This window comes from Schistocerca nitens, chromosome 5, assembly GCF_023898315.1.
Source record: "Schistocerca nitens isolate TAMUIC-IGC-003100 chromosome 5, iqSchNite1.1, whole genome shotgun sequence".
Classification (NCBI taxonomy): domain Eukaryota; kingdom Metazoa; phylum Arthropoda; class Insecta; order Orthoptera; family Acrididae; genus Schistocerca; species Schistocerca nitens.
The window spans coordinates 757511916-757538049 of NC_064618.1; the positions used below are offsets into that span (position 1 = coordinate 757511916).

The 26134-nt window shown below is 41.6% G+C and overlaps 1 protein-coding gene across 1 annotated transcript in view; it reads right to left on the reverse strand.

The window, feature by feature from the left end:
• Positions 1–12003: 12003 nt before the first annotated feature.
• LOC126260704 (uncharacterized) overlaps positions 12004–26134 on the reverse strand; it is a 46795-nt gene continuing 32664 nt past the window's right edge. Inside the window, exons 4-5 of the mRNA XM_049958039.1 lie at positions 15495–15751; positions 12004–12148 (exon numbers count right to left, since the gene is read on the reverse strand). Of these exons, the coding sequence (XP_049813996.1) occupies positions 12004–12148; positions 15495–15751 (402 nt within the window). The remainder of the gene's footprint in view (positions 12149–15494; positions 15752–26134) is intronic.

Genomic DNA, 26134 nt, shown 5'->3' on the forward strand with positions numbered 1-26134 from the left:
TTCATCAGCAGCCCCGAATTCGCCTTCTGCAAAACAATTCGTCAGTCAGTAGATTCTAGTTTAATTATTATAGATGAAATCGTTACTGGCGTTTTTTATTTACTCGTGGCACTTACGCTCCAGATACAAACCATTCTAGATTACACCTCTTCGAGGGTTCGTCTGCGAGTAGTCTTAAGCGAAATTGGCCAATATATAGGAGATAGTGATGAAAGTTTGTAATGGGCAGTGTAATGCTTGTATCACTGGTAATGAAAAAGGAAATTATAACTCTGGCACCGACACATAGCCGGCTCCTATCAAATATCACCAATGGTACAACCGTCCGCATCTAATGGAAAATCACTGTCAACAGTGTCACATGCTCACACTCCCTGAGACACTCGGACACTGGTGCAGCGGTGAGCTACGACTACAATTACTGACGAAGAAAATTACGTCTACGAACTAGATCTCTATGGCCAAGTCGATTGCCACCACACTGGAAGACTTTAGCGAACTATGTCACCTCTTTTTCCTTTTTAATATATTGTAAATCTATTCTTTATTAGCAACAAAATAAAAGTTCTCTAGCAGAAATGTCCCTGACGGATGTAATTGCTAAAATAATAGTTGCACCTGTAAAAGGCCAACTTTAACCGCTACACCGTTCCTCATAACAAAGTATCTTCTTTCCTCGTATAATCAAATCGAAGCTTTTTTTGTAAGAGGGCTAATATTAAAAACGAAGAAACAGTACACTACTGGCCATTAAAATATCTACACCATGAAGAAATGCAGATGATAAACGGGTATTCATTGGACAAATATATTATACTAGAACTGACATGTGATTACATTTTCACGCAGTTTGGGTGAGAAATCAGTACCCAGAACAACCACCTCTGGCCGTAATAACGGCCTTGATACGCCTGGGCATTGAGTCAAACAGAGCTTGGATGGCGTGTACAGGTACACCTCCCCATGTAATTTCAACATGATATCACAGTTCATCAAGAGTAGTGACTGGCGTATTGTGACGAGCCAGTTGCTCGGCCACCATTGACCAGAAGTTTTCAGTTGGTGAGAGATATGGATAATATGCTGGCCAGGGCGGCAGTCGAACATTTTCTGTATCCAGAAAGTCCCGTACTGGATCTGCAACATGCGGTCGTGCATTATCCTGCTGAAGTGTAGGGTTTCGCAGGGATCAAATGAAGGGTAGAGCCACGGGTCGTAACACATCTGAAATGTAACGTTCAGTGTCCAAAGTGCCGTCAATGCGAACAAGAGGTGACCAAGACGTGTAACCTTCGCACCCCATACCATCACGCCGGGTGATACGCCAGTATGGCGATGACGAATACACCCTTTCAATGTGCGTTCACCACGATGTCGCCAAACACGGTTGCGACCATCATGATGCTGTAAACAGAATCTGGATTCATCCGAAAAAATGACGTTTTGCCGTTCTTGCACCCAGGTTCGTCATTGAGTGCACCATCGCAGGCGCTCCTGTCTGTGATGCAGCGTCAAGGGTAACCACAGCCATGGTCTCCGAGCTGATAGTCCATGCTGCTGAAAACGTCGTCGAACTGTTCGTGCAGATGGTTGTTGTATTGCAAACGTCCGCATCTGTTGACTCAGAGATCGAGACGTGGCTACACGATCCGTTACAGCCATGCGGATAAGATGCCTGTCATCTCGACTGCTAGTGATACGAGGCTGTTGGGATCCAGCACGGCGTTCCGTATTACCCTCCTGAACCCACTGATTCCATATTCTGCTAACAGTCATTGGATTTCGACCAACGTGAGCAGCAATGTCGCGATACGATAGATCGCAATCGCGATAGGCTACAATCCGACCTTTATCAAAGTCGGAAACGTGATGGAACGCATTTCTCCTCCTTACTCAAGGCATCGCAACAACGTTTCACCAGGCAACGCCGGTCAACTGCTGTTTGTGTATGAGAAATCGGTTGGAAACTTTCCTCATGTCAGCACGTTGTAGGTGTCGCCACTTGCGCCAACCTTGTCTGAATGCTCTGAATAGCTAATAATTTGCATATCACAGCATTTTCTTCCTGTTGGTTAAATTTAGCGTCTGTAGCACGTCATATTCGTGGTGTAGCAATTTTAATGGCCAGTAGTGTAGTTGCGTCTCCATAAAAAATAGGGAATCTAGTTGCGAGCAAAACTCATTCTCACCAACCGACTCTGTCTTGTTGGTACTAGATTTTTTATTGAGTTCTTAATTTTTTCTGGAGTCCTAAATCTTCTTGGAGGCTAAAAGTTGTATTGTGATATGAAAATTTTCTTTACGGCATTCCAACACGCGGTTATTCCCTTATTCTGTTGTTGAACCCATGTGCTGGTAATTACGCAAGTTCTTTCTGTCCTTATCTCCGAAATGTTGTTTCAGCACTGTAAGTGTACTGTGATCGATACTTACGAGCGAGCTAGCTATCAGGAGACGCTAGATGGTGAACTTTGGCTATCAGAATCTTTGCTGTTCCAGCGGACGGGGCTTTGTCGTTTGCTCCGACAATGCTAGGCTGTAACAAGCGCGTGAGGTCAGTTGTGGGTTGGACTGAAAAAGCCGGCGGATATGAATCGGTGGAATTAAAGTGGAAAGATTTTAGTAATAGACTTATTACCAGTTTTGTAAAGAGATAACGTCAACGGACAGTGGGCTTCGAAAGTGAATGTATTTGAATTTGCGAATCCCATCGACATGTATGAATGGGACGTAGCTAAGGGTGTTCTGTTGTTGTAAGTTCGATAAACAAAGTAGATGGACGTTATCTTGTACTGCAAAAGCTTTTACAATCATTCATAAGTAACACCTAGTGGCCCATAGTTACAGACATGTCAAAAATAAAAAAATGGTTCAAATGGCTCTGAGCTCAATGGGACTCAACATCTAAGTTCATCAGTCCCCTGGAACTTAGAACTAATTAAAACTAACTAACCTAAGGACATCACACACATCCATGCCCGAGGCACGATTCGAACCTGCGACCGTAGCGGTCGCGCGGTTCCAGACTGTAGCGCCTAGAACCGCTCGGCCACTCCGGCCGGCCATGTCACAGATAGTTAGTCTTTTTTTTCGGAATCTGTTGTAAATCACTCCCTTGAAGGTATTATAGCCAAACCTCAGGACCACGTTAACTTCAATTAGAATTGCTAAGGGAGATCTTACATGTGGTGTACCGTGCTGCGACACCATCTTTGTATTCGACAATCACGGAAAGGAAATGTATCGAATACTCGCAGGAAAGGAGGATTACAGAAGTACAAGGTATCGGATTCGTGACACACCACTGATGATAGTTTAGTGAGCTATGTTCTCACGCAGAAGAATATTTAACTGTCGCAAAAGATGTAAAGACATGGTAGGACACATTGTTGCTGTAGGAATTGTCAAATAGATATTGAAGTTTATTTTTCACGAGCGTTTTGAATAAACTAATGATACGTAGGGAAATGAAAGTTAGTGCAAGAAGGCTACAATAGTAAAAGTCTTGAAAGGACAGGCTGAGAGTAATACCTAACAGGATTTTGAGTTGTACAAGCTAGAAGCAGAAATCAAAAAGACAGATGCAGATTTAGGAAATTTTAGCAACAAGTGCAACAGACTCTTATTTAATAGACGAGATAGGAGAAGCGGAAAACAGTACCAACCTAACTTTATGAATTTTATGGCCATGGCAGTAACGCTTAGAAAATGAAGGAAATAAGATCAAGTGGGAACCCACACGAGAAAGTACAGTTGAGCAAGGGAGATTAGAAATACAGACGCTCTTAGCAATAGTAATGGTGAAGATGGAGGAAAACACCAAGCACGCAATGGCTGGAAGACGTCAGGCTTGAAGTATATGTAGGAAGAGATAAAGTAAAATATAACTGAGATACAGAAAAAGATGGACAAAAACGCAGATGAAATGGTCAGAGAGAAAGCAGAGGAAAATGTAGTTCAAATGAAAGAAGTTCAAGCACAAGGTAGAGAAAAAATGCATCCGAAACGAGAGAAGTAAAGACACAGGAAGCAGAATTCATCACTATATGGAATGAACAAATCATAAATACGAAGAATGAGCGATAAAAAGTGCAGAAATGAGTCGCGAACGCGAATTAAGTATTATGTAAATAGAATCAGCAGTGACTAGTTGCGTCAACAGTTATAGCCAGCTCAGAGCAGACTTAGTCTCTATACGAAACGAGGCAACAGGCAGAAAAAGTAACGATAGTTTGCTAGCACAGTGAGACGGAGACCGCCAAGATCAAGATGGAGTTAACAGCCAGAGTGAATACGATTGCTGACACCATATCATTAAGAAGAATAACTCAGGTATCTTGCTTAAAAACAGAATTCTACGGAAAAGCGTCGCAATATAAACACAGTGTTGAAGAATGTGGTACTAAATGGTTTAGAGGAAGAGCAAGTCTTAGGGATTGCAACAGTTCCCGAGCAGGAGTAAGACTACACCCAATGCTTCTCTTATGCAGGCTGAAAAGGCGAGAAATAGACCGACAGCGGAAAGGAAAACAATCAACATGAATGAGTGTGATGAAGCAAGGCGTGTTATACTGTTGAACGTCAAATAAATTAAATTGATGGACACCCGCCGGCCGCGGTGGTCTCGTGGTTCTAGGCGCGCAGTCCGGAACCGCGCGACTGCTACGGGCATGGATGTGTGTGATGTCCTTAGGTTAGTTAGGTTTAAGTAGTTTTAAGTTCTAGGGGACTGATGACCACAGCTGTTAAGTCCCATAGTGCTCAGAGCCATTTGAACCATTTTTGATGGACACCGGCTGTTATTGTAGAGACCCTTATCAACATTTATGATTAATACTCCGTGGCCGATAGTTTCAGACACGTCACAGAAGTTAACTAAGAGTTTATATTTTATGTCAGTTGTGGTCTATTGTAAGCCATCTTCTTTGGGGTCCGATACCCAAAAATTTAGAAAGGTGGTAATTTTAATTAGAATTGCTCATGGAGAGCTTACAACATCCAACGTTGTATAAGACGCTAATGTAGAAACTCTTGCAGGATTCGGTTGCAAATCTTCACAGTTCAGCATGATAAGTGTTTGGATAACCCATTTCAACCATTGTGTCTTTTGTTAGGAAAATCTTTCCAGTAAAAATGCAGGATGTTTCGTGTTTCCCGTTGCTTGAGGCATACGCCATCATTTTCTAATCCTTTCCCAAATTAAGACAGATTCCTGGCAAAAGAAAACATGAGCAATAACACAAATTGCAAAACACTACAAAGTGGATTAGGAAACAGGTGGGGGGGGGGGGGGATTATGGTCCTCGGAAGTGTCTGTGTAATTGCCTCGCACCAGACAGCTCTGACATTCAAGGACAGGGCCGAACATTACATTTTTTTTTCAAAACTTAAACCAGTTTATAAGTGGAAATTTGATTAGGATAGGGTGTGGTAGCGAGTTCCAATTTAGGATATGTGCCGTTGTTTGTGTTGAAACTGTAATGTAACGTTAATATAACTGTATTACAGACAGTGGGCTGGACGCTGTCCCGCATGGATTGACGACATCTGTTTGCGCTCTAGTACCTGGTGCTCTTGAAGGTGGAAAAGCTTCATGACTGTATAAACAACTTGCACCAAAGATCATGATCTTGCAGATCTAGATGTTTGTCTTGTTTAAGAGCATCTCGAAGAAATTTATGCTGCAGTTTCTAGTATCTGTTCCGCGATGGTTCTGGGTATGAACGTATATTTCATTTGGGCAGAATGTCTGTTTTGATATAGTACACCTCCTAAATTTCGAAGATGCTGCATCTTACGATGCCTTTGATTAGCCACGCATCTGGGCGCTAATTGTGGCATACTGTAGTGCTAACCAAACATGACTTATCATTTGGTCTACTGTTCGCCAGATAATTTGTTTCCAAAATGTCACGATTTTCACTAGACCTGTATTTCAGTTACAAACAACCAGTTTCGGTCAAGCAACTGACCACATCCACGTGCCTAAACCGAATAGGAAAGATCATAATTCAACACAGTGATCACATACATAAACAGTCACCAAATATCCATAAAACATTCGTCACATAATCCGTGCATGGAAAACGACAATTGCCGGATATGTGTCAGATTATGACGTTTTCTATGTGTTTCAAAGCTAAAAGCAACTACATAACAATCATACACTGCAGCAAACCATGCGACTCACACATACGCTACTAAGTTAATCGGCGTAAGCACAGGATGAGATTGAAGTGAAATACGTGCTTCTGTCACAAAAACGATGTCAAAAATTGTAGAAATCATTCCGAAGATGTTCTCTATGGATAAACGACTTGTAATAAAAAGTGTATCTCTGGGTACAACGAAAGATTCAGATTAATTATTTACCATAGTAAGGCTGAATTATTTCTTTCTTGCATTTTAATGAAAGCCTTAATTAATCCATTACAATAAAATTTGCGTGTGCAAACACATAAACATTTTTTATTTGCATAATTTTTTTAATAATATCTTATCCTTTTAAGGACTTCAGCAGTATGTACATGCATTAACAGAATCTCACTGTTTAAGCGTCAGATCAATACTGTTCTGCTATTTTGTATGAAACAGCATGAAAGAAGGAACATGAAGTGGTTACAGTACATTTAATACACTGTGTTGTGGATTTTTTCTAACAGTGGTGAGTTCGAGATTCTAGAATTGAAGTGACGATTCTCCGATGAAATACCATGTGCTCCATTTTACCACCACCCTTCCTGTAGCTGCCATGTGTAGTGCTCGGCTACATCGACAAAATATGCATTAATGGGGGACCCTGGTAGATACTCTGTAGAGTGAAATATTTTGGTCAGCTCTTTCAGTTCCATCCACAAGCTTGCTGTAATGGTAAAAGACTCTTGGCTTTCTGTCGACGTAAATATCGCATTAATGGATCACCTGAATTTGTATTAACAATTTTTTTTGGCACTGGCACCATACTGTTGTCATTCCATGAGGCCACTTGTATATTGGCTGAACAGTCAGAGCTGAAGCCAAGTTTCCCTCTGGATTTGCTTTCCAGTTCCCTCCCTTTACTTTTCACAGTTCTTTACTGGTCACAACTTCATTTCATTTTCTTATAATGAAATGTAGCGTAAATCAAATGTTTGCAAATAGGAATTCATATGGGTATTTATTAAACAACAGGAATATAAATTTTTGTTTTCAATTCCGATACTACGAACAATGAAAATTCTTATACCCTGAATGATGATAAATGTGATTAAGATCATATTATATATGTTTTAGCGACTTACACCAGTATAGCATGCTTTTGTTGCTAAAATGTGGTATAAGTACATGTGCACTTAACTTACAGCAAAAGAGAAATGGCAGAAAACATGGTATCTGATGTTTATATGCATAAAGCTAACGCCCTTTTAGAAGGATGCGCTTGAACAGACAGTCACTGAGGCTATATCAGGCATGCTAATAGCCCTTTACCCTTGACTATATTAATATGAGTAGATGCGAAAATGTATTCCTCTAAAGAATAGCTGCACAGAGAAGTTATAATTACCCACAACTAGGTCGGGCATATAATCCATTTTAAGCAAACCAAGTTTTCTCATGCACACAGACTAACGCTGCCTCAGCAGTGAAAGCTAAATGTCGTTTTATACAATCATATGAGTCAGATGGATGAAATACTTAATAATGCTATCTGTTGGAAGGTAGAATAAAGAAGTAGTATGAGAATTTTTAAGCTCCTCATAAAATATCCTTCCTAACGGATGACAGTCGCATCTGGATTTACACTACATAACATGTTGTAACAACATCGTACTAGTTAAAAATTAATGTATCTAAACCTATTACAAATAGGATCACATTACTGACTATACAGCCTTGTCAGAAATCTAAAACATTGCTTATGACTGTATCAAACGATTATATACTGTAAAATACTATTGTAAAGGGAGAGAAGGAAACATAGTGGGTGAATATGGATTGGGGGAGAGAAATGAAAGAGGAAGCCGTCTGGTAGAATTTTGCACAGAGCATAACTTAATCATAGCTAACACTTGGTTCAAGAATCATAAAAGAAGGTTGTATACATGGAAGAATCCTGGAGATACTGACAGGTTTCAAATAGATTATATAATGGTAAGACAGAGATTTAGTAACCAGGTTTTAAATTGTAAGACATTTCCAGGGGCAGATGTGGACTCTGACCACAATCTATTGGTTATGAACTGTAGATTAAAACTGAAGAAACTGCAAAAAGGTGGGAATTTAAGGAGATGGGACCTGGATAAACTGACTAAACCAGAGGTTTTACAGAGTTTCAGGGAGAGCATAAGGGAACAATTGACAGGAATGGGAGAAACAAATACAGTAGAAGAAGAATGGGTTGCTCTGAGGGATGAAGTAGTGAAGGCAGCAGATGATCAAGTAGGTAAAAAGACGAGGGCTAGTAGAAATCCTTGGGTAACAGAAGAAATATTGAATTTAATTCATGAAAGGAGAAAATATAAAAATTAAGTAAATGAAGCAGGCAAAAAGGAATACAAACATCTCAAAAATGAGATCGACAGGAAGTGCAAAATGGCTAAGCAGGGATGGCTAGAGGACAAAGGTAAGGATGTAGAGGCTTATCTCACTAGGGGTAAGATAGACACTGCCTACAGGAAAATTAAAGAGACCTTTGGAGAAAAGAGAACAACTAGTATGAATATCAAGAGTTCAGATGGAAACCCAGTTCTAAGCAAAGAAGGGAAAGCAGAAAGGTGGAAGGAATATATAGAGGGTCTATACAAGGGCGATGTACTTGAGGATAATATTATGGAAATGGAAAAGGATGCAGATGAAGATGAAATGGGAGGTACGATATTACGTCGAGAGTTTGACAGAGCATTGAAAGATCTGAGTCGAAACAAGGCCCCAGGAGTAGACAACATTCCATTAGAACTACTGACGGCCTTGGGAGAGCCAGTCCTGACAGAACTCTACCATCTGGTGAGCAAGATGTATGAGACAGGTGAAATACTCTCAGACTTCAAGAAGAATATAGTAATTCCAATCCCAAAGAAAGCAGGTGTTTACAGATGTGAAAATTACCGAACTATCAGTTTAATAAGTCACAGCTGCTAAATACTAACGCGAATTCTTTACAGACGAATGGAAAAACTGGTAGAAGCCGACCTCGGGGAAGATCAGTTTGGATTCCGCAGAAATGATGGATACGTGAGGCAATACTGACCATACGACTTATCTTAGAAAATAGATTAAGGAAAGGCAAACCTACATTTCTGGCATTTGTAGACTTAGAGAAAGCTTTTGAAAATGTTGACTGGAATACTCTCTTTCAAATTCTAAAGGTGGCAGGGGTGAAATACAGGGAGCGAAAAGCTATTTACAATTTGTACAGAAATCAGATGGCAGTTATAAGAGTCGAGGGGCATGAAAGGGAAGCAGCGGTTGGGAACGGAGTGAGACAGGGTTGTAGCCTGACCCCGATGTTATTCAATCTGTATATTGAGCAAGCAGTAAAGGAAACAAAAGAAAAATTCGGAGTAGGTATTAAAGTCCATGGAGAAGAAATAAAAACGTTGAGGTTCGCCGATGACATTGTAATTCTGTCAGAGACAGCAAAGGACATGGAAGAGCTGTTGAACGGAATGGACAGTGTCTTGAAAGGAGGATATAAGATGAACATCAACAAAAGCAAAATGAGGATAATGGAATGTAGTCGAATTAAGTCGGCTGATGCTGAGGGAATCAGATTAGGAAATGAGACACTTAAAGCAGTAAAGGAGTTTTGCTATTTGGGGAGCAAAATAACTGATGATGGTCGAAGTAGAGAGGATATAAAATGTAGCCGGGCAATGGCAAGGAAATCGTTTCTGAAGAAGAGAAATTCGTTAACATCTGGTATAGATTTAAGTGTGAGGACGTTGTTTCTGAAAGTATTTGTATGGAGTGTAGCCATGTATGGAAGTGAAACATGGACGATAATAGTTTGGACAAGAAGAGAATAGAAGCTTTCGAAATGTGGTGCTACAGAAGAATGCTGAAAATTAGATGGGTAGATCACATAACTAATGAGGTGGTATTGAATAGAATTGGGGAGAAGAGGAGTTTGTGGCACAACTTGACAAGAAGAAGGGACAGGTTGGTAGGACCCGTTCTGAGGCATCAAGGGATCACAAATTTAGCATTGGAGGGCAGCGTGGATGGTAAAAATCGTCGAGGGAGACCAAGAGGTGAATACGTTAAGCAGATTCAGTAGGATGTAGGTTGCAGTAAGTACTGGGAGATGAAGAAGCTTGCACAGGATAGAGTAGCATGGAGAGCTGCATCAAACCAGTCTCAGGACTGAAGACAACAACAACACCAGCATTCAATAGAAATGAATAGATAAACTTGTCTGAAGGGATACAAATCACAGAACAACCATTATAGTGCCTCGTTAATTTTTTTTAAGTCTGTGAGATATGCAATACACCTTCCTGAAGTACATCTGTTTATATCTTCTTGTTTCATTATGCATGATATTTGAAACAAACGATTACTTCTACAAAAAACTGAAAGTAAGAAATGAATGAGAGTCAGAAGCTGTTATAAATGTAGAATGAAAAGACTCATTCTATCGTTCCGACAGCTAAAGGATTACTGCATAGAAACCGAGCTCCTGATATATGATTCCCACTGTCATCATAAATGTTACCTACCACCACCTATTCCAAACATCTTCTAAACACATGCACACTGTAGCATACACAGGAAGACTACATATACGATTTCATCTACCTGTGATTTCTGTCTCAATGGATTACCTTAAGAGTGCTTTCTACATAACTTATTCGAGATTATTGAATAAACAAAAACGAATGCAACATTGAATCCGCAGTATACCATATTAGATGTTGCAAAGAAAATTTGACCATTATTGAAGTATAGTATTATTGAAGTATACTAAAAGGGAACTAAAATGGTTAAATATTTTCCAAAACATATTTCAGATGTGTTTCTTCTGGTTTACATTTTGCTTTTTTTAAATTTCCGAATTGTAATACACCCTTTAGTGTAACGGCAGAACAATGTTTCTGCTTACGGGCTTTCGTGTAGTAACTCTGACTTCATTTCAGTTAAGATGTTTACTGACAGTTAGAGTAAATGAATAGTAAAAAACAGTTCTTATAAAAGGCACAGAAATTTTAAAAATTAACCGCTGTAAACCAGTTATATAATACTAATCGTACTTGTACAAGCTTATAATTTCTTTGTATACCTAAAATGCGACGTGAATTTGTTTCCTTTTTCCCCTTTTGCCAGCGGCACGGTAAAGATGTAGATGCGTTCATCTAAACCTGTGGTCAGTAACAATTGGATAGTTTTGTTTCAAAACTATCTTTTATTTTGTGAAATGACCAACCTTGCAAGTCTCCTGTCATCATTTTATGAAAAAAGTGCCTTGTTGTCCATTTAATTTAAGTTGGAAGCGACTTGGTTCGTGACGCAAGATTGAACGCCATAAGCCCCTATCGTCGGTTATTTTATCTTTTAAAAGTCGAGCCTGCATCTTTATACTAAGTTCGATTAATTTATTACGAAATAGTTTCCTTCGTACGAATATCAACTACGTACGCAGTATTCGCACCCGAACTCGTCATTAACCACCAATGAACGTTTTGTGCTGAATTTAATGTTCAGTTACAGGCAGTAAATCTAATAAGTCTGATTATTCAAAATTTAAATAATCGGCCTTCGTAATAATTTCAACTGTTAATGGCCATAATTGTGGCTTCCATATTTTTTAACGACTCTGGATTGGTTTTCGTTCCTTTAAGACTTTGTGAAAATCACAAATACAAAAATCTTACCAATTCATACCTCGCGATCCGCTTCGACATTACGAGTTTAGACTTCCTTCTATTTCTTGGTGTATCTGTGTAGTCTACCTTGGCTGAGGATCGCCGACAGTGCGACAATTCCAACAAGGCAAGCGTTTCTACTCTCTGTGCTGTGCTCGTTGTATCACCTACTGTTAAGTGACAGTGGTTGGTAGCTGGTACTCACCAGGGCTGTGGTGATGAAGGCGCTGGCGCTGACGGTGATCATGTCAGCGAGTAACTCTCCCAGCAGTATGGGACCCACCAGCTTACTCAGCTGCTGAACCATCCTGTAACCAGGTAACGTTGGGCTGACGAGGAAGCAAACAATGACAAGTGCACACCATGTACATATGGTCTCAACCTAATGAACATTTCGTATCGTGCTATTAGCAGTGCAAGTGAAGAAGAATTGCAGAATTTTCTGAATGGAATGAACAGTCTAATGAGTACACAATACATATTGAGACTAAACAGAGGAAAGACGAAAGTAATGAGAAATAGCATAAATGAGAACAGTGAGAAACTTAACATCAGGATTAATGGTCACGAAGTAGGTGAATTTAAATTGCAAGTCATTTATCGCCATAGATAGAGCTTCACGAGGCGTCGTAGTTCTGGCCAAAGTTCTAGAGCAAAAATTGTTTGCACTCTACAATTTCAAGATATGATATTGAATTGTGTCAGAAAATTGTCATAAATAAAAACGCTTCAATTTGCCGTAAATTACAGATTCAAAAGAACTGCTTTGTCACCTGAATGTTTTGATACTCCAGTAGCAGTCACACCCTGCAATAGCCAAAATATGCTCAACAAGATGTCAATTGCCTTTGAACCTAAATTTCAGTTTCGTCTATGGATTATCCGGTACACTACTGTTGTATCGAACTTCCTGTGGTTTGTATAGTTCAGGGCAGAGGCCACTTCCAACGGCGTTGGTGTTTTTAACTCACATTAGTCATGTCTTGAGTGATGGAACTCTATAGACCACACTCGTACCAAATCACAAGCGTTGGTCTTCTATGAACTTGTCAACTGGAACTCTACAACATTAACTAACGCGAACTTCTTTGCTGTCATCCCATTTTAACGCAGTACATCTATATTCTGCAAGCCACTATAAGGTGTGTGACAGAGAGTACTTCTGGTACCACTAATCATCCTCCTGTCCTTTCCCTCTTCTATTAGCGAATGGTGCGTGGGAAGAACGATGGACGGTAAATCCCCGCATGACCTCGAATTTCCGTTATCTCACCGTAGTCGTTTTACTGCACGTTCGTGGGAAGAGACAGTAAAACAGTATGTTGCTCTATTCTTGTTGGAACGTATTCATCCGGAATTTCAACAATAAACTTGCCTTTTAGAACCTGCTACAATAATTTATTAAGCACCTCCGTAGCGCGCTCGCGCGTAACAGACGTGTCACTCTTCCTGAGATTTTCTTTGTCTGTTCTATTAATCCAAAGAGATACTGTATTTAATTGATGAAAGGAGAAAATAGAAAAATGCAGTAAGTGAAGCAGGCAAAAAGGAATACAAACGTCTCAAAAATGAGATCGACAGGAAGTGCAAAATAGCTAAGCAGGGTTGGCTAGAGGACAAATGTAATGATGTAGAGGCTTACCTCACGAGGGGTAAGATAGATACTGCCTACAGGAAAATTAGAGATACCTTTGGAGAAAAGAGAACCACTTGCATGAATATCAAGAGCTCAGATGGAAACCCAGTTCTAAGCAAAGAAGGGAAAGCACAAAGGTGGAAGGAGTATATAGAGGGTCTATACAGGGGCGATGTTCTTGAGGACAATATTATGAAAATGGAAGAGGATGTACATTAAGATGAAACGGGAGATATGATACTGCGTGAAGAGTTTGACAGAGCACTGAAAGACCTAAGCCGAAACAAGGCCCCGGGAGTAGACAACATTCCGTTAGAACTACTGAGAGCCTTGGGAGAGGCAGGCCTAACAAAACTCTACCATCTGGTGAGCAAGATGTATGAGACAGGCGAAATTCCCTCAGACTTCACATAACTAATGAGGAGGTATTGAATAGAATTGGGGAGAAGAGGAGTTTGTGGTACAACTTGGTTAGAAGAAGGGATCGGTTGGTAGGACATGTTCAGAGGCATCAAGGGATCACCAATTTGGTATTGGAGGGCAGCGTGGAGGGTAAAAATCGTAGAGGGAGACCAAGAGATGAATACACTAAACAGATTCAGAAATATGTAGGCTGAAGTAGGTACTGGGAGATGAAGAAGCTTGCACAGTATAGAGTAGCATGGAGAGCTGCATCAAACCAGTCTCAGGACTGAAGACCACAACAACAACAGCATTAATCCAACCAGTTAAGGATCCAGGCTGAATAGTGTTATTCTAGAATCGACTGAACATGTGTTTAGAAAGTCACTTCTTGCGTGGAGTGACACCCCCTTAACATTCTTCCACTCAATCATGGCCTGGGATTTACACGTCACATAATAAGTTTTATATTGTTATTCCACTTTAGGTCGCAGCGACGGTTACTCCAAGGTATCTCACCATCGGTTCAGTTTCCAGCGAGTTCCCGTAAATAACGCAATAGAACTACAAGGTAGCTCTTCGACTATTTATTCGTTATAAGAAACATTTCTTTACGTTGAGAATCAACTGCTAGAATCTGTACCGACCATCGATCATCTACAGGTCATCCTCCATTTCGCCATTGTCTTCTGGCGTTGCAGCCTCTCCATAGACATTGGTCAACTGCCTCATGGAACTTCCTACATTATCCGCTGTCTAACAGTAACAGCCATAGAACACTCTCGAAATTACCTTTACTTCTGTTAATTTCATCCAGTTAAGAACAACGAGTTGACTCCAAGCAAGGAATTTATATTAAAAATGAAGAAATTCCTCCAGCTGTATTTAAGGTGTCGATTTTATTTTGATAACTAGTTTCAACGTTGTAACAACGTCATCTTCAGGCCCATACACTTGTTGACGTCAACTGCGTGCGGCTGATAGCAGAAGTCAGTGGTGAGATACGGACTTGCTCCGTGTGGAAGATGGTTAGTATCCGTATCTCACCACTGACTTCTGCTATCAGCCGCACGCAGTTGACGTCAACAAGTGTATGGGCCTGAAGATGACGTTGTTACAACGTTGAAACTAGTTGCCAAAATAAAATCGACACCTTAAATACAGCTGGAGGAATTTCTTCATTTTTAACAAAAAATTATACCAGCTGACGTCCCACTGTCCTCCATTTCTACTGTGGATGTACGAAGATCAAGCAAGGAAGTCCTAAAGCCAGTCCGAATTCTCGTCTGATTCCCAGTAAGATTGCATTCAGTTCATTGCGTCACCTGGTATTTTTTCAAGGTCTACTTTCGCAGTAGCTCCTCCTGTTTTGCAGGAGAAGACATGGTTTCAATACGATGATGCCTCATCCCACTCCATTGTGACCGTGAGCAGCTGAACAATATGCACCACACCTTTCGGATTAGAAGGATAGTCTTGTCTCACGGTCAGCGTGACCCCAAGATCTGTATAACTATTGGGTATGTTAAAATAACTATCCTAATTTGTTTGGTAACGTTTATGCGTCAGATGTTAAAGGTGAGAAACCAACAGCGTGAAACCACGTTTCTAAGTACCTCTCAATGTCGATGTGGTAGCGCACACACTCCCTCAGATGTTCTCTCATTCGCTCTTCTGCATCACACCTGTTGCGCTGTTTGTGATCGCCAGTTGCCTTATCGTACTGCTGGGTGCTGCACAAGTTCCTCGCCATTAGGTTGAGGATGCGCAGGTGGCCAGCCACGTAGATCATGAGAGTGCAGAACGTGCTGTGTACCGTGATGGAGATAATGTTGCCGTAGAACAGGCCCGTGGACACGACAATGAACACAACCTGGAAACAAAATGATCGAGAGTCTCAGATTGTTTCTAGCATACAAGATTTCGGGATTCTGTTTGGAAATCAAGAAAATGAGTATCATGAATGTCTTCGCAGAGCAAGAGTAACACTGGTTGCGTTTTTTGCCTCATAATAGTTATCGATCGCACCGTCTGCGGTTGGGAGCATAATAGGGGCACTGCACTGTTAAGTCACAAATTTTTTTTACAAACCCATAAATAAATTAGTAAACACACAAACAAAGTAGTAATATCTGACATTATCAGGAAATGGAGGAAAGATATCTTAAATATTTCATACAAAACTTTTGTAAGTTTTCTAACACGTAAAAAAATATGCCGTATTAAATCTAACAACTAATTTCGGTTGTTCACATAAATAACCTCAAATTAGTCATGTTAAAGACCTGGTATCAACGTACACAGTAAGACTAGACCTCATCGTCTGCATATTTTGGTATTTTCTCATATACGAAACAGCTTCAATAAAGTACTGGCTGTAACAACGAAATGAAAAGACTCTTACTAAAACATGCTTATTAAAATGGCCGTTGAGTGTAAACTTTTTATACTGCATCGTTAGGCCGGCCGGAGTGGTCGAGCGGTTCTAGGCGCTACAGTCTGGAACCGCGGGACCACTTCGGTCGCAGGTTCGAGTCCTGCCTCGGGCATGGATGCGTGTGATGTCCTTAGGTTAGTTAGGTTTAAGTAGTTCTAAGCTCTAGGGGACTGATGACCTCAGAAGTTAAGTCCTACAGTGCTCAGAGCCATTTGAACTACATCGTTACAAAACTCACTTGCAAAATCAAGAGCATGGTTTAGTACCACTCTCGTTCATGTCACTGATACAGCTAGCACTTTATTGAAACTGTCTGTTATACACTAAAGACCCAAAGAAACTGGTACACCTACCTAATATCGTGAAGGGTTCCCGCGAGCACGCAGAAGTGCCGCAACACGACGTGGCATGGACTCGAATAATGTCTGGACCAGTGCTGGAGGCAACTGACACCATGAATCCTGCAGGACTGTCCATAAATCCGTAAGAGTGCGAGGGGGCGGAGATCTCTAATGAACAGCACGTTTCAAGGCATCCCAGATATACTCAATAATGTTCATGTCCGGGGAGTTTGGTAGTCAGCGGAAGTGTTTAAACTCAGAAGAGTGTTCCTGGAGCCACTCTGTAGCAATTCTGGACACGTGGGGTACGGCATAGTCCTTCAGGAATTGCCCAAGTGCTTCGGAATGCACAATGGACATGAATAGATGCAGGTGATTAGACAGGATGCTTACGTACGTGTCACCTGCCAGAGCCGTATCTAGACGTATCAGGGGTGCCATTTCACTGCAACTGCACACGCCCCACACCAGTACAGAGCCCTCACCAGCTTGAACAGTCCCCTGCTGACATTCAGGGTCCATAGATTCATGAGGTTGTCCCCATAACCGGAAAACGTCCATCCGCTCGATACAATTTGAAACGGATGTCGTCCGACCAGGTAAGACGATCCTAGTCATCAATAGTCTAGTGTCGTTGTTGACGAGCCCAGGCGAGACGTACAGCTTTGTGTAGTGCAGTACACGAGTGGGCGTTGGGGTTAGAAAGCCCACATCGATGATGTTTCGTTGAATGGTTCGTTCGTTGACACTTGGTGGCCCAGCATTGAAATCTGCAGCACTTTGAAGAAGGGTTGCGCACCTGTGACGTTGAACCATTCCCTTCAGTCATCGTTGATCCCGTTCTTGCAGGATCATTTTCGGACCGCAGCGATGTCGGAGATTTGATGTTTTACAGGCTTCTTGATATTCACGGTACACTCGTGAAATGGTCGTATGGGAAACCGCACTTCATCGCTACCTCGGAGATGCTGTGTTCCATCACTCGTGCCCCGACTATAACACCATGTTCAAACTCACTTAAATATTGATAACTTACCATTGTAGTAGCAGTAACCGATCTAACAGCTGCGGCATACACTTGTTGTGTAATGTAGGCGTTGCTGATCGCAGCGTCTTATTCTGCCTGTTTACATATCTCTGGATTTGAATACGCATGCCTATACCACTTTCTTTGGTGTTTCAGTGTTTAAGAATGTACCAAGGTATGGAGACGTTGCGGTCTAGCCTTACCCTGTACGTTGACACTATGTCCGATCTGTGAACAGCAGAAACTAGGTATAAAATTCAATGTGAACATTGTTTGCGATCTAGACAATTAAAAAAACTGTACAAAATTTTTAAAAATTTGTTTTGAACATAAATAAATTAATTACTCACACATGCAAATTAAGCTTTCATATCTTTGTCTTAGACGTCTTGTCCCATAATTACGAGTAAATCGGAAACAGTTCCCAGCCAGACTTATGAATACAGAAAATTGTTTAAAAACATGACGTATAGATCAGGCGAATATTGTGTCCCAATACTAGTGAAATCGTACGAATGTAAAACATTCCATTTAAGACAGAGAAAGTGCTATTTCTATTACAGATTATGACATTACATAAAAAGAAAGAAAAACAACACTAAGTAAGTCATAATGCAATAAACAATGTAAAGTTAATGAAAAGTGTTAAACTTAATTGTAATCAAATATGTGATAATGTTAAGAACTGTAACAATTGTTAAATACGAAACGACACATGACCAGGATAGCTAAGCACTGTTTTTCGAGATTATTTGCTGTATGGTGCGGTTTCTCTGTACTTCTTTGGACTGTATTGTCGTGGTTTTTACTGTGATATGACTAGCTTACACTGGTATAACCTGGAGCTAAAATGCTGTCTAGGTTTCTTGATAAGACACATTCATGACCTGTACATCCTGCAACCTCAAGATAAGCATAACTTTATCTAAAAGCCACATACATTTAACACTCTAACAGCTCCACCCTTCGTTGCTTGCTTGTGGGGGCAAAATTCCAGTTTTTGTCCGCAATAAAAAGTAATGTCACATCGTTGACATTGCTTTATGTTAGGTATAGGGGTTGGAATGTTAGAACAGGAATTTATTTCCATCCTCCCCCTTCTATTCCCAGCTGAAGCTACTCCTCCATTGCCACTACACTGGCACTTCATCAATAACACGCTGCCTCAGAAATCGAACAGCCCACTCTACATTTGAGGGTAGAAAGTGAATGTTATGTCGGAAAATGTTTTCGTATTAATAATGAGTTCACATCCAAAGTAGACAACTTTGAGTAAACTGTTGATAGCAAATGAGGGTCCATCATCGTTTGGCGTTTATAACCTACAGTATTTTCTAGTAGATGTAGAACAGTAGCAGAAATGTCTTCTTAGACAGTTATTTAGCTTTTTCAAGAGCCAGTCAAGTAAGAAACGTAACTGGGGACTCGAACAAGTTGATCATACATGTAATCATCCCCATGACATATGCCCGTCGTATCACAGGGGAAGTGATCTAATTACGATGACGGAAGGCGTTCAGCCCGCACCAGCGCAGTGAAGACATCAAGTAATTTCCACCTCCAGTCCTGCCCTCGTGGCTTCCTAGCAGAATATAGTAGAAGCATGTCAGCGATGTTCAGATGAAATCTCGGAACCTTATTCCTCCGTAACTCAGCTAAAGTGGCCGGTTCTCGAGAATATTCTGTTACCAGCTTTTATCCAGTTTTCTCTTTTTGAGTGTAAAATTTACGTGGGATTTCAAGAGCATTATATGTCACTAGAAAGTGTTACTTGATTCGTGTGACACGACAGTTATTTAAGTGGGAGGTTTCAGTGGGGTAGCGAGTGGCGTTTGAGTCGCCCACACTTTGCGACAAAGAGGCAGACAGCGGTAGGGATGGGAAAAACAGGCCGGTTAAAACCGATACCGGTATTGCAGTTATAAATAACCGGTATTTTAGATACTTACTTGGTCTCGGCTATAACAGGCCTTTCGTATTTTTTACTAGTGCTAAAATTTTTAGTGTTTAAATAAGGAGTGATTTTTATTGTACAAATTTGAACTGTTTTGAAATATTGCGTTATTAGTTCATGGTAAAAGCGACCAGTGCTATTTTAATATCAATGCCGACAGAAACGAGCAACTAACCCAAGGAATAAAAACTGGTGCAGCATTGTTGAGACAATAACGTCCATGTGGCCATGTGTCGTCATTAAAAGTACGCGGTGTACGTGCACTGTGCAAAACTTTCCCCCACATGGTCTGTACGGTAGTTTCTCGCTTTCGTCGCCGGACATCCGTTGTAGTGTAGAACGGCGCCAAACCAGGTCTGCAAATACTTTTACGAAGCGGCGTAGCAATGAAGTAAAATGTTTCATTTTCTTTAAAAGATTAAAGACTTGTCAGCCATTTATGTGAACTAATAAGGAAGGAAAGTATACTAACAATAATAAATTAAAAGCTTAACAATTCATTCCTATTATACAATGGAAATAGAAAGTAGCTGATCTTGTGCCTGTGACTTTATTTGCATATAACCCTTCAAAACAGACAAAAATAAAGTTTTTCAACGTCAGTTTTCACCCTTTATCACTGACTATTCATAATACCCAAATAGTGGTACTATCCCCGATTACAGCATAATATTTGAGCAGAGTTTCAAAAAATTTGAATCAGTAGGAGAATGACTGGAAATTTTCGAGAAAACATGAGAACGATGGGCGGACTAAGTTTCCACTTATTATCCTATTTCATTTAGTAGTTTGGTTCCATGTATCTTGAAACTGAGTCAAAAATTTTCAGTGTTTGTTCGATTTCTGCGTTTGCTACAGGAAATAATAGGAAAAAACCGAGATTAGGTTGTTTCAGAAACCGGTTAGTTCGTGTGGTTTTAACAGTCAGGTTAAACTGTCGTGGAAAATTACCGATATAACGGAAAACCGGTTGTTTCAGCAATAACAGCCATCCCTGGGCGGTGGACGCGCCCCGTCCTGTTGTGTGGCTCTTATGCTACAAAATCTGTAGTTCCTACACTTTTCGAATTGAATGTTCCGTTGTGCAATGGCTTGTATATGCTTTTAATTATTTTAATAAAGTCTTTACTTGCTTGAAATAGTCTTTTAGTTAATTATTTATGTTCAGAGCCACGCTCATCACTTTCTGGTGTCGATTCGTTTTGAAATGGAATACACACGCGACTGCGGACGTCATTTACAAAATTATGCAGGTTCTGTTTCCGATGTACCAAGAAAATGAAAATGGAACGAAATGGCGTTCAACAGTGAATCGATACCGTTTATGAAAGACAGCTACATTTACATTTATTCCAAAATTATTGTACTGAAAGGGAGGGTAACTTGAAATTAGTAACACGACATACATTTAAATCAGCTCCATTATTATTACAATAACATTAAATACTCACAGAAAGGATCACACCCAAGTTACCACAAAAGTTAATCGGCTTCACCATCAGAGTCACAGAGACCTCAACACTGATAATATTACCTGTTTTATAGACAAAAAGCACAGCTCATTTGCCGTGATTTAGTTACAAGTACTTTGCTTTCTATTATCTCTTTGGGTACGTTACATTGTACTTAGTTGTTGCGACCCAGATTTCGCGGATGACCGCGGACCGGTGGATGGGCCACGACCTCCGATCAAAAATTCAAACAGACGGATGTGATGTCATTTCCGCCGTTCGTGCACGATAGCTTCTCACATATTGTTCGCGTTTGCACGCAAACAGTGTAAACCGTAATTGGCACAATGAAGAGCGATACTTCATAGGAAAGAGGGGAACACCCCCATTAATTGTTCTCAGGAATGTAAAACGACACAACGCCGAGAAGTTTTTGCAACCATAAATCAGAAAAAGATAAATAACTTTTATATTATTTAATGGACAAAGAATATCGAGCGCTCAACTTGTATTTCTCGGAGAGGCTCTTCGACTGTTATGTTCGCATGATTTGTAGCATGATTAATTAAGCTGTGAGACACATTTTAAATGGATTTTAATTGAAAATTAATATAAAAACTGACACAAGTACACATCCAGCAAAGCAGTACGCATTGGCGGAGGTGGTTACATACTATCACATTACATTCAACCTTTAGTTCTTAAGATTTATAATTTTTATGATGTGTTTTATTAACTGTTTATGAAATATCTCATATTTGATGGCACGAGCAATTTGAATCGTTTTCGAGCACTGAAACGAAGTTCTGCAGTTGTTAAACTGAAGTACTGGACGAACTATTGCAGATAGAGTTAAATGTGAGATATCAACTTTGACTAAAATTTTAGCGCTCATCTAATGACGTAATCAGAATCTCAATGTTTTTTATGTATCAAAGTATGTAAATTATGCTGGTGAAACTAAGAAACTCGGTAAGTCACACACAGGTTTAATTTTTCGTAAAGGTGGAACTGAGACTATAAAATGGCAGTGCTCATCTTGCTCGAAGACAGAGTTCGTAACTATTTGATTGTGGTAACACTAACGTGATTCTGAGCTATGATCCAATCGGGTTTACAAAAAGATTTCTGGAAAGCGTGAACGAGACTTGTTGTAGAGTTACTTAACCGCAGTCAGACGCATCTTTTCTACTTGTTGTAACGATTACTGTACGGAGTCACTAAAATGCATTAATGGTATCTCCATATCAAGAGAACTCTGTCGTTTGATACTCGCCTGAGTTCCATGACTGAGCACAGCTCTTTGCCATTTATAAATTTCCAAGGCATTTCGTCCTGAATATTGCTCTGTCGTCCATATCCATACTTTCTCTGGGAATTTCTTATACACCTCTTTTCTTTCGAGGTATATCTGTTGCTTTATGTACACCCAGCAAGCTACTGTATGTGCATGGTAGTTGGAACTTTGGACCAGTATTAACAACTTCCTGTCCTGTTCCACGCATGGAGTGAGTGCCTCCATACACTTGCACAGCCTATCTCTAAAACTGGTTCTTTGAATTAGCTCGTATAAGAGCTAGAACAATGTAACCTTTCATTAAAAAATTCGCACGGCATTTCAGTTAATATCTGTTATAATTGTCTGTACGCTCGACAGACCTACTATGATCCCTGCAGTGCGTCTATGAATTATATACGCGCTGTGTAGCCGCGTGGTCAAGGGCGCCTTGTCACGGTTCGCGCGGCTCTCCCCGTCGGAGGTTCGAGTCCTCCCTCGGGCATGGGTGTGTATGTTCTCCTTAGCGTAAGTTAGTTTCAGTCAGATTAAGAAGTGTGTAAGCCTAGGGACCGATGACCTCAGGAGTCTGGTCCCATAAGAACTTACCACAAATTTCCAAAAATTATTTCAATGTGTCCTATCACATCTGTTTGATAAGTATTCCAGATACAACTTTCTCCGGATAAAATAAACACATGAATTTATTAAAACATAAATTTTCTTCGCAACTTCACAAGTAGGGAATGCGACTTAAGAAGGCTATTTAAGTCCGACGAATATAAACGACCGGTCTCGTTGTCTTCGCTAGGAATGATACTTCGTCGCTTTACCCTTAAGTGCATTTTAAACTCAAAATAAATAAATACTTAATAAATTTTCCCCTGATGGCTTTAATCAGGAAGACAAACGGTAACTAGGCTGCATCTATTTGCAAATTACGTTATATAACGAGCCATAACACAATATTTAATTTTTTAATAATAAGGTTTATTGTGTTCAAAATATTCATATTAATTCGAATACTGGTAAAATCAACAAATCTGTTAAGTGGTTAATAAGTAACGTGAGTCCTCAATATAGTGGTTAGTGAACTCCCTATATGAAACTAAATAAATTAAAAGAACTGGAAAAAGATAGCTGGTGTGCACAGATAGAGGTTACACGAAGATGAATCGCATACCAATTCACACATAAACAGGGGCAAACCAACAGGCAAAGCTACAACCTGAGTGTCTATTAGCAGGAGAAATAAACTGTCTCCCGAAGCCAAAGTACCTCAAAGTCCAACCTCAATGTACAGAAATAGTCCTGTCCCCACTTCACACGAGAAAAAAAAAAATGTTCTGACGATCTGCTGGCAGAAAATAGAGCCCTGATTAGCACCAAATGATTCTAATAGTGAACTAGTGCGAAATAATTGTTAATCACACTACTAACGGCCTGAAAAACTTCTACCCTCCAAAACAAGCATGGATGGAATACCGCTCAAACTCACTTGCAAGTTGCTCAACCAAATCGGTGAGATGAATGGCAGTACGAGAAACAAAACTTCTTATTGCATGTGTAATTTTATTGTAATTAATCCTGACGACTGTGCAGCAGTGGCACTGGACACTATGGTATTGATCAAATTGTTTAGCTCAAGGTGTAATTTCATTAATTTTCTATTGCCGTTTTTATTTTCTATGGAGACTGGTGATATACCATTTTATTTGGTGAACTGATTATTTGCAGTGAGAGGACTCACGCCAAACTGAGATTCCGTTCTCCGACGTATACAATGTTGTGGTCGCTACTCTTTCTGAGTGAAGACACTGAGAGCAGCATTAGAATTAAAAAGCGGCAATCGCGTGTCTTGTTCTCGGCACTACAGCTGTACATGGCTCTCCTTGCCAGCCCTGAACGCTAACTGTCTGTGGTGCTTCATAACACGTCTAACGTTGGGGCTCCCGATAAGTAGTAAACCCCTCCCTGCCGTGTGCCTGGTCGAACCCTGCTAAAGCAGTGGCCACAGATCCACTCACAGGATGAATGGGCGAGGACAGACGGCCAGTCTGCACATTGGCCCTCAGCCTAGAGCGGGGCTAACGCGTTACCACCCGCCACTCACGATGCCGTGAGGGCGGGTGCACCGCACCGGGTTACATCTTGGCAGCAGAGCCCATGGGCAAAACAATCGACGCCTGAGGTGTCCGATGCGGCGCGCCTACATTCTCCGCCATCGCTACACCCCGACGCAGCAGCCTGAAGCGGACTTACCGTAGCCAACAGCGCATTCAGCTGTTCGCGAACTGCGGCCAGCTCCTCTTCCGGCCCCACACAGCAAGCACACGTCCTAACCATCCTAGCAAGGCTAGAGGAGGAAGTAAACTACACTCCTGGAAATTGAAATAAGAACACCGTGAATTCATTGTCCCAGGAAGGGGAAACTTTATTGACACATTCCTGGGGTCAGATACATCACATGATCACACTGACAGAACCACAGGCACATAGACACAGGCAACAGAGCATGCACAATGTCGGCACTAGTACAGTGTATATCCACCTTTCGCAGCAATGCAGGCTGCTATTCTCCCATGGAGACGATCGTAGAGATGCTGGATGTAGTCCTGTGGAACGGCTTGCCATGCCATTTCCACCTGGCGCCTCAGTTGGACCAGCGTTCGTGCTGGACGTGCAGACCGCGTGAGACGAAGCTTCATCCAGTCCCAAACATGCTCAATGGGGGACAGATCCGGAGATCTTGCTGGCCAGGGTAGTTGACTTACACCTTCTAGAGCACGTTGGGTGGCACGGGATACATGCGGACGTGCATTGTCCTGTTAGAACAGCAAGTTCCCTTGCCGGTCTAGGAATGGTAGAACGATGGGTTCGATGACGGTTTGGATGTACCGTGCACTATTCAGTGTCCCCTCGACGATCACCAGTGGTGTACGGCCAGTGTAGGAGATCGCTCCCCACACCATGATGCCGGGTGTTGGCCCTGTGTGCCTCGGTCGTATGCAGTCCTGATTGTGGCGCTCACCTGCACGGCGCCAAACACGCATACGACCATCATTGGCACCAAGGCAGAAGCGACTCTCATCGCTGAAGACGACACGTCTCCATTCGTCCCTCCATTCACGCCTGTCGCGACACCACTGGAGGCGGGCTGCACGATGTTGGGGCGTGAGCGGAAGACGGCCTAACGGTGTGCGGGACCGTAGCCCAGCTTCATGGAGACGGTTGCGAATGGTCCTCGCCGATACCCCAGGAGCAACAGTGTCCCTAATTTGCTGGGAAGTGGCGGTGCGGTCCCCTACGGCACTGCGTAGGATCCTACGGTCTTGGCGTGCATCCGTGCGTCGCTGCGGTCCGGTCCCAGGTCGACGGGCACGTGCACCTTCCGCCGACCACTGGCGACAACATCGATGTACTGTGGAGACCTCACGCCCCACGTGTTGAGCAATTCGGCGGTACGTCCACCCGGCCTCCCGCATGCCCACTATACGCCCTCGCTCAAAGTCCGTCAACTGCACATACGGTTCACGTCCACGCTGTCGCGGCATGCTACCAGTGTTAAAGACTGCGATGGAGCTCCGTCTGCCACGGCAAACTGGCTGACACTGACGGCGGCGGTGCACAAATGCTGCGCAGCTAGCGCCATTCGACGGCCAACACCGCGGTTCCTGGTGTGTCCGCTGTGCCGTGCGTGTGATCATTGCTTGTACAGCCCTCTCGCAGTGTCCGGAGCAAGTATGGTGGGTCTGACACACCGGTGTCAA